Consider the following 14,408-nt stretch of genomic DNA (forward strand, 5'->3'; position numbering starts at 1 on the left):
GGGAGAGGGCGGCGAGGGCGGGCAGCGGCGAGGGTGACGGCGGGTAGCGACTGCGGGCCATCCAACGCCGCTTGCGGCTTTAATTTTTGTCTGCTACTTGGTACCAAGTGACCCACGGACCGGTACTGGTCAGCAGCCCGGAGGTTGGGGACCAATGCTTAACTAAAAGTCTGGATATCATGAACGGATCACATTTTATTTCCATTGAGCTCAAGAGAATACAGCACTACTTTGAGGAGGAAGCGCACAAAAATAGTTCACTAAAGTTAGTAAGATATTCATAGTCTGACTTCCGATGAAGTCTTAAATTTTTTTTAAACTTTCAGCAAGTGTCTCTATTGGTTTGTCTTGACTCACAAAGGCATTTTTGACTTATTTTTTAATGACAGACAGCTGCCAAGGGACCGTCTACAACATGTAATATCCGGGAAAAAGTGACCAATAAAAATAACTAAATTGTTACATTGATATGAGCCAGTCCTAAAAATACTCATCATCATATTCATGCTACAAAAGGAACTTATGAAGAAAATATTTTTTCAATTTATAAGAATTTTTAATAAAGATATGAAACATACTTTATCAAAAATGTTCAATAGTTTTGAAGATCCTAAAGCTACAGTCACCAAACTTTTTCTCATGACTAATTATCCCCTATTTTTTGTTATTTCATAGTAAACTATTTTTCCTGGACGTTCACTGTTTAAGTGTTAAAAGATTAAAATGAGAAGAACAAAATTTAAAAATAGGAGAAAACCAGGATCTGTTTATTTTTAATTTGTTCAGTCTTTATGTGTTACAAAAGTATCAGATCAGGGCTCTGTATCTGCAGATTCTCAAGATCAAATTACTCAAAACAAAAAAAGCCTTGATTGGAACATCCCTAACTTAGCACAAATGTAATGCAGCACATTTTACCTGCATGCAGCTTCTTCAGCGTTTCATAGGTAAAGAAGCTCAGTCCGGCGTAAGGAACCACACCCAGAATGGTTGGAGCAAATCCTCGATACAGAGTCTTTATGCCCTCTTCCTGAGAGATCCGTGCAAAAACGTGCAGAATATTGCTGTACCTGAAGAGAAATACAACAGACCATTAAAACTGATCCCTTATTTTCATTTACAGCTTCCTCATCAGGTGCTGAATCAACTGGATCAAGTGATTCCAGGTTCTGAGCACACACAGTTTAATGATAAAAACTAGCTTCTAGCTACAAAACTTTTAAGGACCAGTTTTTTTAAAGAACTTAAAGAAAAAATAACAAAAAAACAATTATATCTTAGTTCTAAAGTGAGCTTAAGTAGCAAAACCTACTATATACAAGACCAACTGGAAATAAAATAATTTATGCTAAATAATTCACTCTGGTTTAGTTTACTCTGGATTTAATATTACTGTGGTTTACTTTAAAAACCCACTGCAATGAAAATTGTGCTTTTGTTTTTTTAACATATTCTTGTAGCATTTCTCATAATATATGAAATAATATATAAAATAATTTAAAATGAATCCTAAGTTTCTGAGTATTTATTTATTCACAGTGTTGGATCAGGAGCAGATGAAAACCTGTGGTTTGATAAAAACTCTTGATAAAAACCCGCCACGGGCGGCCAAAAGTCTTTCTTCTCCGCTCAAATTTTGACATATCCACTTGTTGACAAACGGATCCATTAATGTCTTAGCTTTCTTTGTCTGTGCTTCCATCTGGCTTAAACCGAACGGCTAGATAGCTCCGATATTGCTCGCCTTTTTTTTTAGCTACACTAATGTTAGCTTGGGTTTATGAGGAGCTAAAAACTACAAAGGGTTGATGGGAAATTAGCCGAGGCTAACTTCTGCACCAACAGTCCGACCCTCAACTCGAATCTCAAATGAACTGCTGCTCTGCAGAAAAGGTCTAAAAAAATGAAAAAGGTTTTATTATTTTTGCTAAAAAATTGAGTAATCATAATAAAAAGAGCACTGGGAACAATGTATAACAGAGAAAAATCTACTGGTAGTTTGGAGTGGTACTTTAATAAACCAAATGTTTCATTTTAAAAAGTTTAGGTACTTTTATGTTGTTCTGAGAAATAAAACAAAAATCTTCATATCCGCTGGGGTCAATGTAGTAACCTCCACCAATAGGCTTACATCTCCTTGGGCGTCACAGCCATCCTGGCCCGCACCATGTCCAGAGGGTACGTCAGCATGGCCGCCGTGGTTCCAGCCAAAGACCCAGCCAATAACCTCGGGACTGGAGGCAGAACTCTGGAACCAGCAGCCAAACAGAGACCTATCAGTCAAATTCTCAGCTTTACCTGATTCTTTGTGTCTATAAAGGAAACTGAAGTTCATAAACGCGCAAGAACAACACTCACTTCCCCTGAAAGCCATAATAGCCTCCCAGCAGTCTCTTGTACTGCTCATGTGCGCAGAACTGGATGGCAGCATACGGGATGACTCGCACCATGGTGGCAGAGTTCCCCCTCCACAGACTGAGGAAGCCATCTTTTAGGTAAGTTCGGTAAATCAACCTGTAGGCTTCCTGTCATGAAGACAGCAGACTTATATGACTTAATTTAAATGTATTTATTGCATATACTGTGGAAAAGTGGAACCCAAATGTAGAGTTTATTTACAAGTACAAGAATGAGAGCTGCTGTGAAGCAGACAAAAGGCTCAAACTTACCTTTGCAGAAAATCGGTTTGAAGACACTAAAGAGAAACAATAAACATGTTCAAAATAAGATACACAAAAGTAATTAAAGTCTTTTCGAACATTCAGATGAGCACGACTTGCCTTGAAAGATGATTTTGGTTCTGTCCAGTGGAGCAACGGCAGTCTTAGCCACAGCTCCGGCTAAAGCGCCCGAGAACAGCGAGTTTAGGACGGAGCGAGTCTGCTTCATGCCCTGCACATCAAAGAAGGAATCGCTGTTATGGTCACCAATGAGACAGAAACGTCTTACTGAAGATGCGTTTGAGATGCTGTAGATCATTAAACATCCACCCCACCATGTGAGGTTCTGTGATCCCCCTCCAGATTAAATAAATCATTCATTCAAATATCAATGATCTCAGAGCTGTGGGGGCTTCACAATTAAATTTATATCCCATGAAACTAAATTAAACAAATGTTAAAATATTATTCATTATCAGCTAGAACAAAGCTAGTCATACACTAAAACTGTGGAGTTATTGAAAGTTTGTAGGAACAACTCTCAGCCCGTTGCTATAGTTTCACAAAAAAAAGGGACAAACCTCATTTGCTGCAGTCAAAGTGGCTAATCATGTTTTTGAAGCAAAAACATATTAAAGATTACAACAATTAAAAAACACAACCACAAAAAAAAATAAATAAATAAAAAGAAACCTTTTGGAAAACAAAATTAGTTTCCAGAAATCAAAATGAAATGTGAAAAAAACTTTACACAATAAGAAACCAGAAATAGTAGATACTATGGGACATCGATGATGCTGATTGGATGATGCCGTTTGAGTTTTTTTAAATGCATCGTCAGTGTCTGTAATCTAATATTAGTTTTATAGTACGGAGTAGATCCGGTATCACTTCATCCAAAATAACTTACAGTTGAAATAACGGACAAATGTTATCATTAGAGCTGTCAGGCGATTAAAATTTTTAATCGCGATTAATCGCATTTTGTCCAGAGTTAACTCGCGATTAATCGCAAATTTACATGTGGCCTTTTTATAAGGAAAAAAAAATGTGTGGTTCGTGGAATTTAGTAGTTCTACATTAATTATGAAAACAAGAATGACAAAATTAATAGTTTTCATCAGAAATACTTTATTTTGTAACATTGTATTGAGATAAACTTTCTTAACAATAAAAGGCTGTAACATAAAATGCCTAACAAAAGCCCAAGTCCAAGTGAAGGGCATTTTAAATTCAAAACTTCAATCAACGTTCAGTAAAATAAAATTAAAAAAACATCAAAAATAAAATTTCCATAACACTTTCATGTTCATTTTTTGTCAGGACCAAATCTTTTCCTCCTCTGCTGCACTACAGTAATAAATGAAATAGAGATTTATCATTTCCAATTAACTTTTGTTTTTTAAAACATTAAAGACTGAGAAAAGCGGGATACACTGTGGATAGTTTGACAGTCTGGCTGCAGCTCGATGGGGAGTTCACGTGGTGAATATGCCGGCAGACAGACCGCTATGCTGGGGTTGGATCACGCTTAAACCTCCAGAACATTTAAAACGTCCCCCGGTGCGCTTGCTGTCCGGAACGTCCGCAGCTCTCGGGACGCGAGCTGGTACCACCAGACGTGGTACTGGACGCGAACCGGAGCCGAGTTAGAGTGCAGGAGCTCTCCAGGTCCTAGCGCCGGCCGGCTTTAGCTCGCAGCTCGTGGTCTAGTGAGAGCAGCCGATGAGTTGGAGGGCGGGACGCCCGCGCGCGCGGTATGGAAAGGCACGTATGAGAAAGTCCGCAATTAATGCGTCAAAAAAATTGTCGGCGTCAAGCACACGTCAGATTAATGCGTTTTTAACGCGACAAATCTGACAGCCCTAGTTATCATACAAGCAGCGATGTTCCATAGTATCTACCTTTTTGGGTTTTATTTTTAACATTTCATTTACATTTTTGAAAATCACTTATTTTCAAAATGTTTTTTTTTTTTAGATGATTTGTAGATGATACTGGTATAATCAGTACGGAGCATATCCAGTATGGCTTCATGACAATTTACTTTTGGTTGAAATCATGGAGAAATGACATCACTCAATTAGTGATGTCCCATTGTACCTACCTTTTACAGTTACTTTTTGTGTTTCAATTTTTGTTTTGTTTTCTGGAAATTTATTTAGGTGTTTTTAATGTTGTTTTTGTCTCTAGACTATTATTTTTTAATTTCTAAAATGCTATTTTTTTATTTGTTTTGCTTTTTTAATTGTTGTGATCTTCAATATGTTTTTGAGTCAAGTGCTTTTCAGGGCCACAGTCATAAAGCCACATTACTTCTGTCTGTGAGCATTGGTGTCAGAGCAGCTGTTTTTACATTCCTTTCTAATCTTTAAGCTGATTGGTGAGCTGGAGGGTTTGTTTGTGTGTCTGTGTGCAAAGAAAATCAGTCCTAAGAAAATAAATAAGTAGAATGTAATGGAGGTGTTTAGGCCCAAAACTGTGTGAAATGTTTTCACCTCATAGCTCCCTTCCGACTGACTGGATGAGGTCAGTGGCAACACTTCTCCTTGTGTCAGTGAGCGCTGTTGTTCATGGACTCCGCTCCCCATCACCGCAGACTACACAGAGAGCACGCTCATGAATTCAGGCCGCAGAGAGCAGACAGCACCACCAGGAGCTGGAAGAAAACAAGCTTTAGATGAAACCGAATGTCAAAATAAAACCAGACAATCAGGAAAGTTTTTGAAAATGTAAATGATTATTATTATTTTCCTCCAGCCAGTTCTTGCTGTAGAAATGTCATTATAGGATGCTTGTGAGTTCATTGCTCAAAGCAACTTATACAAACTCCACTGAATAATTAACAACACATAAGTAACTGTAACCAAACCCTAAGAAGGAAAAACAAGCGTCAAGAAAAAGGAGCCTAAACACTGTGTTACGAGGCACAAATGAATCCCTTGAAGGACAGAGCTCACCGTTTGTAGGTGAAAGGTGTCGCTCTGTACAACACAAGTGTTACTTATAAGCTTCTCATCACCAGGATATCAGATTTCAACCAAGAAAACATATTTAGAGGTCTCTCTTGCCTTTAGAAACAAAGGAATGTATGTGCGACTCTTTTAGCTAACATTTAATCAAGCATTTGTGAACCTTTAACCTCAACTGTTTAATCTCAGACTAGAAGCACAGTGGTTGAAAAATCCCATTTCATGCCAGAGATTATGTGATGCTGAACATCTAACAGCTTACATCATGACATAAAGAAAAACACATTTACACAGTAAGAAGAGGCACTTTATTATCTTAATTTATCAGTAAAAAATAAAAATGTGTGTTATTTAGGGCTAAAATCGATTAATCAGTAAGATTATGCATCCATTTTGATTATATAAAGTTAGTAATTTTACTTTACTATACTCCAAAAATTGGAGAGAACACTTGAAAAAGATCATTTAAAAAAATAAAATCAAGAGAAAAATAAATGAGATCATATGTGGCTAGATATTCACTTATCATTGTTCTATTTTTGGGGATTACCTCAGTTTAAAGACATTTTGTAAGAATGTCTAAGCCTCACAAAGAGCTGTTTTCAACACTCCAGTACCTCTTTGCTTAAAGGGTCCATACCTGAATAATTTAGGATTAAAGTAAAAATTACTAAAGTTGTTCTTGGTGGCACGTACAAAAACCACTTTGAAAGATTGATTTTAATAGTCGAAGACATTTTCAGAATGGAAAAATTGACTTTTCAGTTAAAAACAAATTTGATCAAATCTAGCACAAATGGATTTTATTTATTACCCCTTTGAGAACAGACTTTACTTGACATTAGTGGGGATTTTTTTTTTTTTACAATTGTAACTTATTTATCCCGTATAAAAAGAGCATTTATAATCTATTTATACACTTTATTTTCTTCTTTCTTTACATGTCGCTGGGTATTATATTATAAATCTCATTTGGTCTCAATTTGAAATAAACATGGAAGAACTACTATTTATGCAGGTTAACGTGGCTGAAGAAGTATAATCTGTCTTTTTGTTGTCCAATCCAAATAAAAATACAAATAAATAATACTCCAAGAACAAATTAAAAAGCATAATCTTGTGAAGTTTTTGCTGTGTCACAACAATAATTTATTTTTATTTTTGTTGGTGATCTGTCCTGAAACTTTACTGTTACTATAAACGTGTTTAAAATGAAAGAAATGTGAAAATTAAAGCTGTAGGGAAAAGTGAAGCTGGGTTTCACCTATAAAACTCTGGGGATTCCTTTCTTTCCACCTACAAAGATTCCTCTGTCCAACTGAAACCTGCACTGACTAACTTTAAATGCCTTTATGCTGCACAAACTCCAACAGAAAAATAATTGTTAGGAACACGTTTTGTGGCCAGAAAGTTGACACCCAAATAGGGGTTAATAAACACATCAGTTGATGTTTGTCTTAAGTTCATACAAGCAGAATCTTGTCTTAACTTGTCAATGAGTACATGAAAAAGTTCCTGAGGTTCAGATGTCCAATTCAACTGAAATCAGGAGAATTAAAATGTACACACAAGACACATTTAATGACTTAATCAGTTATTTCTGAAAAAAATAAGTCATTTTACACAAGACAGCTCCAAGAGTAATGTAAAGTTTACTGTTGCCGTTAGCTTTTTATAGCTCAAATGTGCTTTACTATTATTGTTCTAACACTGGCAGGAGTACATTAAGTTTAATTTAATAGTATTTTTTAATCAACGATAGTTGATTAATCCATAGGAAACCTGCCACGCCTCTCTTTCATTCCCTATCAGTCTGTTGAATCTAAACTTGTCAGCATTCGTTTATGTCACAGAACCGTCAAACGCCACAAACGACTTACCTCATAAAACTGGCAGCACCGAGGTTTTGTGCGCTTCGACGTGCCTCCGTTCGCCTCTTATTTCCACTGTTCCACCGCTTTTCCACTGAAGTTTAACTCCAGATATAGGTTTAGAAACGCAAGCTAGCTGATAGCTGAAAAACTAGTACACGCCTGCTGATATTTGAACCCTAAAGTTGAGTGCTAACAGAAAATGTGCCACTACCAAAAAAAATGCAAAGTTTTCCTCTAAATGTTTAAGTCTTGCAGAGTAGCATCGACTTAGTGACAGACATTTTTCTCTTGGGTTCGCGTTTCAGCCGTTACTACGTCTGTCAGACACTCAAGTCGAGGCATTTTACGTTAGCATAAAAACAGTGAGGTTTGGGTTTGACAAGGGCAAGCGCGGTGGCATCTGGGAAATGTAGTTCACAAGTCAAACCAGTCAGGATTGGTCAGTTGGAGGGGCGTGAGCAAAGCTCGAGGTAATAAGTTGATGTTTGATTCATTTTCTCTCTTTTGAATGTCACAAAAATGAATTATTTTGATAAACGATATTAAAAGAAAGTAGTCTATAACATAAATAAATGTAAGTTTTATAAATAGATAAGCTCACAACAGTGAGTGTTGCACTTGGAATAATGGCACAAAAATAACTCTTCATTTATAAAGTTCATTTTTCCCTAAATAAGAAAAAGAACAAGGTGGTTGTAAAATAAATAAATAACCCATGTTGTAAAGCGTGCAATTAACAAACATTTAATTACATAATTAAAAGATTTGGACCATAAATTCTGGCTTTCATACAGATGAGATTGACAAAAACAGATAATTTTTTTAATGGAAAAAAGATTAAAATGCTTTTTTCAGGTTAAAGATACATAATAGTGTGGTGAAGCAAAAATGAACCAAAAAGCAAATCAAAGTTGTCACGCATTGACTAATGTTCAATGTCGTCAATCCATTGTGGATGAAAGATGTACAGTCACAGAAAAGACAACCTCCAAAAAAATGTGATTTCTGTTCAGTTTGCTAACACCTACGGGTTGGAAATGTAACAACACAAAAGTTTTTCTAGGATTTAAAATCAACAGAGAAAATGTGGATTTTGGTCCAACAAGTGTGCTCTAAAAAAACTTAAAGAAGTTTGTGTGAGAAAAAGAAAATGATTTTCTCTTACCAGAAACATTTATTATATTTAATTTATTGGAATAATGTTTAACAGTGCAACAGCAAACAAATTCAAACACATCATTTTCTTAAAAAGTAGAAAAGGCAATAAAAAAGATATTTCAAAATTTGGCCCTAATATAACAATGGTTGAGAAAAAAAAAGAAGTTTAAATACTTCTATAGCAGCAAATAGATTTACAAAGAGCTTATAGCGCAAAATATACAAATTAACATTGAAAGAGTTACGGTTAGGGACAAATAAAGGAAAAAGAACAATGTAAAGGCCTCTTTGTACTTCAGAGACACATAATCAAGTCAAAGTGTGTCACTATTAATAATTGCTGACCAAACACTGTAGTTTACAATATCACAACATGCAACTTTAGCAACTCGTCATACAGCTGCATGATTTTTAGTTTGAAAGGCTGCCATGCGTCCCGGTCCACAGCTCTCGAAGCTCCACCTTGCAGCCCAGATCTCTAAGTGCTGCTTTCCCCACATCAGCACAGTCTTGATGTTTCTGCACTGCCTTCGCGATCAGACCCTCCGCTCCCATGTCCAGGATTGGTTGACAGTAGTTACGCATACGTGCAACAAGATTTCTTAACAGCATGCAGGCTTGTTTCTGTGAGAAGCAGTTAAAACTCAGATTAAAAGTTATTTGATGTGAATAAGGAAGCAGATAAAAATGTCAATGTTACCTGTACATTGACTGCATCCGGGTGAGTCTTCATGGCCTGAACGGCAGCCAAGGCTCCTCCATCCTCCATGATGACTGAGCAGTTCTTTGGTTTACGTAGGGCAAGGACAGAGAGGCACGCACAGCCCTGCTCACATACCTGCAGCACAACATCAAAGCAATGATGGAAAGAAAGAGGTTTTCTTTATGATTTTATTTTCAGTTATTATAATGCCATAATTCATATCACTTTAGTATTTAAAGTAGCTTTTAGTTTTTTGAAAGAATTGTTCTCCTAAGATAGATGTTAGCCCAATTCAGACCTGGGTTTTTATTTTATTGGCTGATTTTAAGCACTTTTTGTAAATCTACAAACATGCCTGCACTTTGTATCTAACATGACTCTACTCCAGGAACATTTGTTCTATTTCTTTATAAAATTATATATAACTTGGTTAAAACATTTAAGTGTTTTTTTTTTTAATTACATCTATAGTTCAACTTAGATACATAAAAGCAGTTTAGAGTGTCGTTGAGAAAACTCACCGCGGGGTTGCTCATATGTTTGTTCATCACCATGACAATAAGCTGAACTCCTCCAGCTGTAACAACTGCATCTTTCACGTCATCATTCCCCGCTACGGCTCGCGTTGCACTGAGGACCTGTCTGATCAAATCCTGCAGAGACAAAAGCAGCTCAGTAAACAAACACACTAAACCTATGTCATGTTGGCTTAACTAGTCTTATTTTGTTAGTGTTGTTTTTAACTACCGCTGACTCATAGCTGTCTGCAAGCAAAGTCATCATGAGTTTTAATCCACCCAGATCACAGATATCTTGGCAAAACTCGTTCCTGACCGCTAGGCGGGAAATAGTTGCACAGAGCTCACTCAAAAGAGGAGGATTATCCAGGTGATCTGTGAGGAAAAAACAACAACGTATTACATTTGGTTTAAAGAAGAAAAAGTAGCAAAAAAATCTAAGTAATGTTACCTTTTGCTGCTTCAATTAAAACTTTCAGTCCATTGTGCTCCAGAACAATCATCTTTGCATGCTCATGTGCATGGCCATAAGTTACTCGAACATCATCGTCTAAAGTCATCACCCTGAGGGCTGCAGACGCCTCCTTGACCAGGTCAGCGTGTCCCGCGTGTCGGGTAATAGCCCCAGTCAGCAGCGGTAGAACACCCTCTTTCACCAAATCCTGCCTGTTCTGTTCATGTTTCAAGCAGCAGTTTCGCACCACGCAGATTGTGACGCGCGTAACCAAAGAATCTCCCTGATGCTTCTTGAAGGCTTCCAAGAGGATCTGCCTGCCTTCTGCGTCCAACAAGTCCGGCTGTCCGTCTGTCAGAGCAGCCAAAGCGGATAGAGCGGTCACTACAGCCTCCTTTTCCTCCAGGCTTTTTTTGCTGTAGGAAAGGATGATGGGATATGCATCTTTCTGGGCAGCCAAATACCTCTGTGCAAATCCAAGGGAGCACTGCTCAGTAAAACACTTCATCTCCTCTGTCACTCCAGCTAAAGAAACAGAGTCTCTGCCCTTTTGAAGGGAATCTAAAGCCTGCAAGCAGAAAAAAGTAAACTGGTGAACACAATTCTTGAAAGCAGCTTCTACTGCAATGAAGTTCTTCTTCTTCCTCCCCGACAGGTATTTACCTGTAAAATAGCGTGTGTTGGCTCTCCTTGACAGTCCGATAATGCAGCAGGCACAGCTTTTACAATACAACTCAGGTCCACACCTGCATTCAAAATCATCTAGATTAATCTTCCCAGACACAATGTAGATTATTCATAATTTTAAGATTAAATGTAAACGATTGTGGCCATTTTTGTGCACCAAAACCACAACAAAGCCAAGTGAATAAACTGTTATTTGTGCTTTCATTAAAATAAACAATTCTTTTCATCTTTACCCCCGTTTTATATTATCAATTTTGCAACTTGTTACTTTAATTTGAAACTTTTTTAATTAAATGTCTGAGTTCAGTTTTCCTCCTGGTTGCTCATAACATTTACCTTGAGACTCAAACTGCTCTACAGCTTCCCTCAGGGCTTCGTCCGGATCCATCTCAAAATCCTCCACGTTTTCCCTGACAGCAGCGTCAAAGGTTTCCTGTGTGATCCTCCGTTTCGCCATTTTACTGGAGTGTTCTGTTATCACTCTGAAATGACAGATAACAGTGGTGGTGATGCTACAAAAAAAGATGGATGTGCTCAGTCATTCCCATAAAAATAGATGCGACAAAAGCGTCCAAAGTGAATATTCAAAGATATGTTTTAAAAAATCTTCTTCTGGTAACATCTAAATGTATCATTCTAACGTATCAACGCCGTAATACATACATTTAAGGAATTTAGTTCAAAGAAAAGGTTCAACCGTTGCCTCCACCCGGCGAAACCCCGCTTCAATGTACGCTGTGGAGTTACGTATTTTGCGTATCTATACTCAACTCAAACAGGGGTGCTTAGCGTACGTGTTTTTGTGAATAGCAAATTCCGTAAAATGTCCCACACATAAATGTGTCCTGTTGAAACGTGAACCGAAAAAATACGTTCCGCTGTTTTTTGTTTTTGTTTGTTTGTTTGTCTTTTGGACAAATTTAATGTGTGTTATCTGTTAGTTCAGTTGGGTAATTTTACTAATTATGAGTCCAGAATAGCACAAGTGTTTTAAGGATTTTGTTTTTTCAACATTTAGGGAAAAAAAAACAGTCTGAAACGTAAGTTAAAATATAAATAAAAGTTATTTGTTTTAGCAACTGGCTGCCCATAAAGTCAATTTAAACCTCATATACACTCATTCTCTAATGCAAAAAAGAAGCCATACTTGACTTTTACAAACATTTTTGTGCTAAAAGAATGCTGGCATCCGCTATCCATAGGCAAGGTTTAAGTTTCAGTTGCTTCAGCAGATGGAAGCACTTTCCCCACCCTCTGACCCTCTCATTTACTTTAATAAAATATTTTATTTCCAATCAGTGGTCTTTTATACACTGATTCATAATGTTTTGCTGGCACGGACTTATCAGAAAACTAAATGCTTTGGTCACAGTTTTGACTTATTTTAAGATGCAAATACCATGTTATAAATATGACAAAATGCAGAAGCAGTGTTGTATAGAAACTCAACCACAGTGTTTATTGCTTTGAAATGCTATTCATACGCGTTCTTATGCATTTTATGTGTACGACCTATTGCCTTTTTATGTTGTTTCTTATATTCATTACACTACACTTTCAAAAAATTGTGAAATTTGTAAAACCTGGTATTTTTTTTATAATTGAGTGGGAGCAGCATTTTACCTTTAATATATATTTACCAACTAAGTTAAATGTTTTATTTTATTTTATTTTGACTTATTTTGTTTTATTTCATTGTTTTACAACAACTCCGCCCTTTTAAAATCCTTCCTACAAACCCAGCAGCTCTTTAACTGTTTAACCGTCTCAGGAGAACATGTCTGAGCTCTTTTTTGCAGTCATTGCTGGGAGCCCACATACCTGGCACGATTCTCTATCGGATTACTCGGGCTTTGAAAATGTGTTGTCTGCAGTACAAAAACACATCTTTTGTTAGAATTTTTTTTCAAAGCACAGGTGATAAATTATGCAGACAGATTTCTTGTAAAAGGCTCACAGGAGAACAGATGAATTTACAAGATTCAGACTAGGATGACTCATTGTTCCCCCTGATTAAAATGTTGATAAATCAACTTGTTCAAGCTTGTGGTAGTTCCTGTCCTAAATTAAAAGGTCGAGGTTGCTTGTGATTACTCTGTTCAGACTCTTGTGTAAATAGTTTAGTTTAACAGAAACAAAAATGGGTGATTTTTTTTTTCTTTCATTTTTGTCTTTAGTTTATATATTTGATCATGCTTTTACTACTATGTGAAATACCTGTGAAATCACTAGGGGTCTCTGTTGTGAGTTTTTCTTTACCGAGAGGAGCTGTGGATGAAACTCACAAGAGGTTGGGGTCACAGGTGAGAACCTGGTGGCTCAACTTTTCTAGGGAGCCTTGCCTGACTGAGCCCAAATGGACAATGTGGGATCGGGACCATAAGGTGCTGGTGCTGTGTGATTTTGTCTGCAGTCAAAGGCGGGTGTCTCAACTGCACAATTCATGAAAATTGACTAACTCCTGGGACATGGAATCTCACAGAGTGGGAGGTTGTGTATTACCAAATACAAACAGCTGGGTTTGACTCTGTGCACAGTTTGGTCCCGGAAACCAACTAACTCCTCAAGAGGGATTGGACTCTTCCACCCTTGAGGTGACGGAGGGTTGGACTAATGTGGATTTGTTCATAGCAACTCTGCTCAGTTGTTGTGTGTTGAGGTCCCCAAGTGGGAATTCAATTGTTCTACTGAGAGACTTCCATCCCCTCATGTGGAAAAACAGTGATCCCTGGAATTGGAGGAAAAGACTCTCGATCTGCCTCAAAGAAATTCTGGAAAATTATCACTGACCTTGTGAAAAAGGAGATGAGCCGAATCAAAAAGCTCTCAATTGACTGGTCAAATTATGTTCCTATACCCTCACCAGTGGCGTACTCAGTAGTTTTGGGGCTCCAGGCAAACAATCACATGGGTCCCTCTGCGGCCTTTGCATGAGTTTTTTTTTTTTTTTATTATTAATCCTTACCTAGGGTAAAACACTTCACTACTGTTACACTTTGAGACATCGTTAACGTCATGAATCCAAATGTTTTGATAATAATTTAAAAACTGAAATTACACTTAAATGTTTAAGAAATTAATGTTCTATAGATTTACACTTGGAAAAAACATTACATTTATTGAATGTGCCATTTTTTAACTACTCAGGAGGGTGAAACAGTTTCACATGATCAGTCTTATGCAATTTCAGTGATTTGTGACAGAATTAAATAATTATTGGTGTAAAATTTATTTTAGACACTGTTTTTAACTGTTCTGCTCTGGGTCTCCAGAGTGCTTGGAGCCCCAGGCGATTGCCTGCCTTTGCCTAATGGTAAGTTTACCCCTGACCCTCACCTGTGGTCATCAGCTTTGGGTCATGACAAAAAGGAAAAAGATCCAG

The 14,408-nt window shown here is 37.2% G+C and overlaps 2 protein-coding genes across 2 annotated transcripts in view; both read right to left on the bottom strand.

Moving 5' to 3' along the window:
• The window catches only part of LOC112147199 (mitochondrial coenzyme A transporter SLC25A42), an 11,379-nt gene extending 3,512 nt beyond the window's left edge, over positions 1-7,867 (bottom strand). The window contains exons 1-7 of the mRNA XM_024273400.2: positions 7,513-7,867; positions 5,159-5,319; positions 2,781-2,892; positions 2,670-2,695; positions 2,359-2,525; positions 2,132-2,248; positions 919-1,070 (exon numbers count right to left, since the gene is read on the bottom strand). Of these exons, the coding sequence (XP_024129168.1) occupies positions 919-1,070; positions 2,132-2,248; positions 2,359-2,525; positions 2,670-2,695; positions 2,781-2,892; positions 5,159-5,251 (667 nt within the window). The 5' untranslated portion in view covers positions 5,252-5,319; positions 7,513-7,867. The remainder of the gene's footprint in view (positions 1-918; positions 1,071-2,131; positions 2,249-2,358; positions 2,526-2,669; positions 2,696-2,780; positions 2,893-5,158; positions 5,320-7,512) is intronic.
• Positions 7,868-8,314: 447 nt separating this feature from the next.
• Positions 8,315-12,248, bottom strand: armc6 (armadillo repeat containing 6). The gene is made up of 8 exons (XM_024273399.2): positions 11,690-12,248; positions 11,363-11,508; positions 11,003-11,085; positions 10,337-10,907; positions 10,115-10,260; positions 9,889-10,020; positions 9,365-9,502; positions 8,315-9,288 (listed from the first exon to the last, which is right to left on the bottom strand). Exons 2-8 carry the CDS (start codon positions 11,481-11,483, stop codon positions 9,076-9,078), a joined length of 1,404 nt encoding a protein of 467 aa, XP_024129167.1. The 5' UTR covers positions 11,484-11,508; positions 11,690-12,248; the 3' UTR covers positions 8,315-9,075.
• Positions 12,249-14,408: the final 2,160 nt, after the last annotated feature.

This window comes from Oryzias melastigma, linkage group LG17 (assembly GCF_002922805.2).
Source record: "Oryzias melastigma strain HK-1 linkage group LG17, ASM292280v2, whole genome shotgun sequence".
Taxonomy (NCBI): domain Eukaryota; kingdom Metazoa; phylum Chordata; class Actinopteri; order Beloniformes; family Adrianichthyidae; genus Oryzias; species Oryzias melastigma.

Bases quoted from the DNA above. Each gene is read 5' to 3' on its own strand.
- armc6 (XM_024273399.2), bottom strand. From the start codon at position 11,483: ATGGCGAAACGGAGGATCACACAGGAAACCTTTGACGCTGCTGTCAGG. The intron at 10,021-10,114 runs GTAGTTAAAAAC...TTGTCTCTGCAG, and splicing joins CAGACAGCTATGAGTCAGCG to GATTTGATCAGACAGGTCCT. The intron at 9,289-9,364 runs GTAACATTGACA...TGCTTCTCACAG, and splicing joins CGGATGCAGTCAATGTACAG to AAACAAGCCTGCATGCTGTT.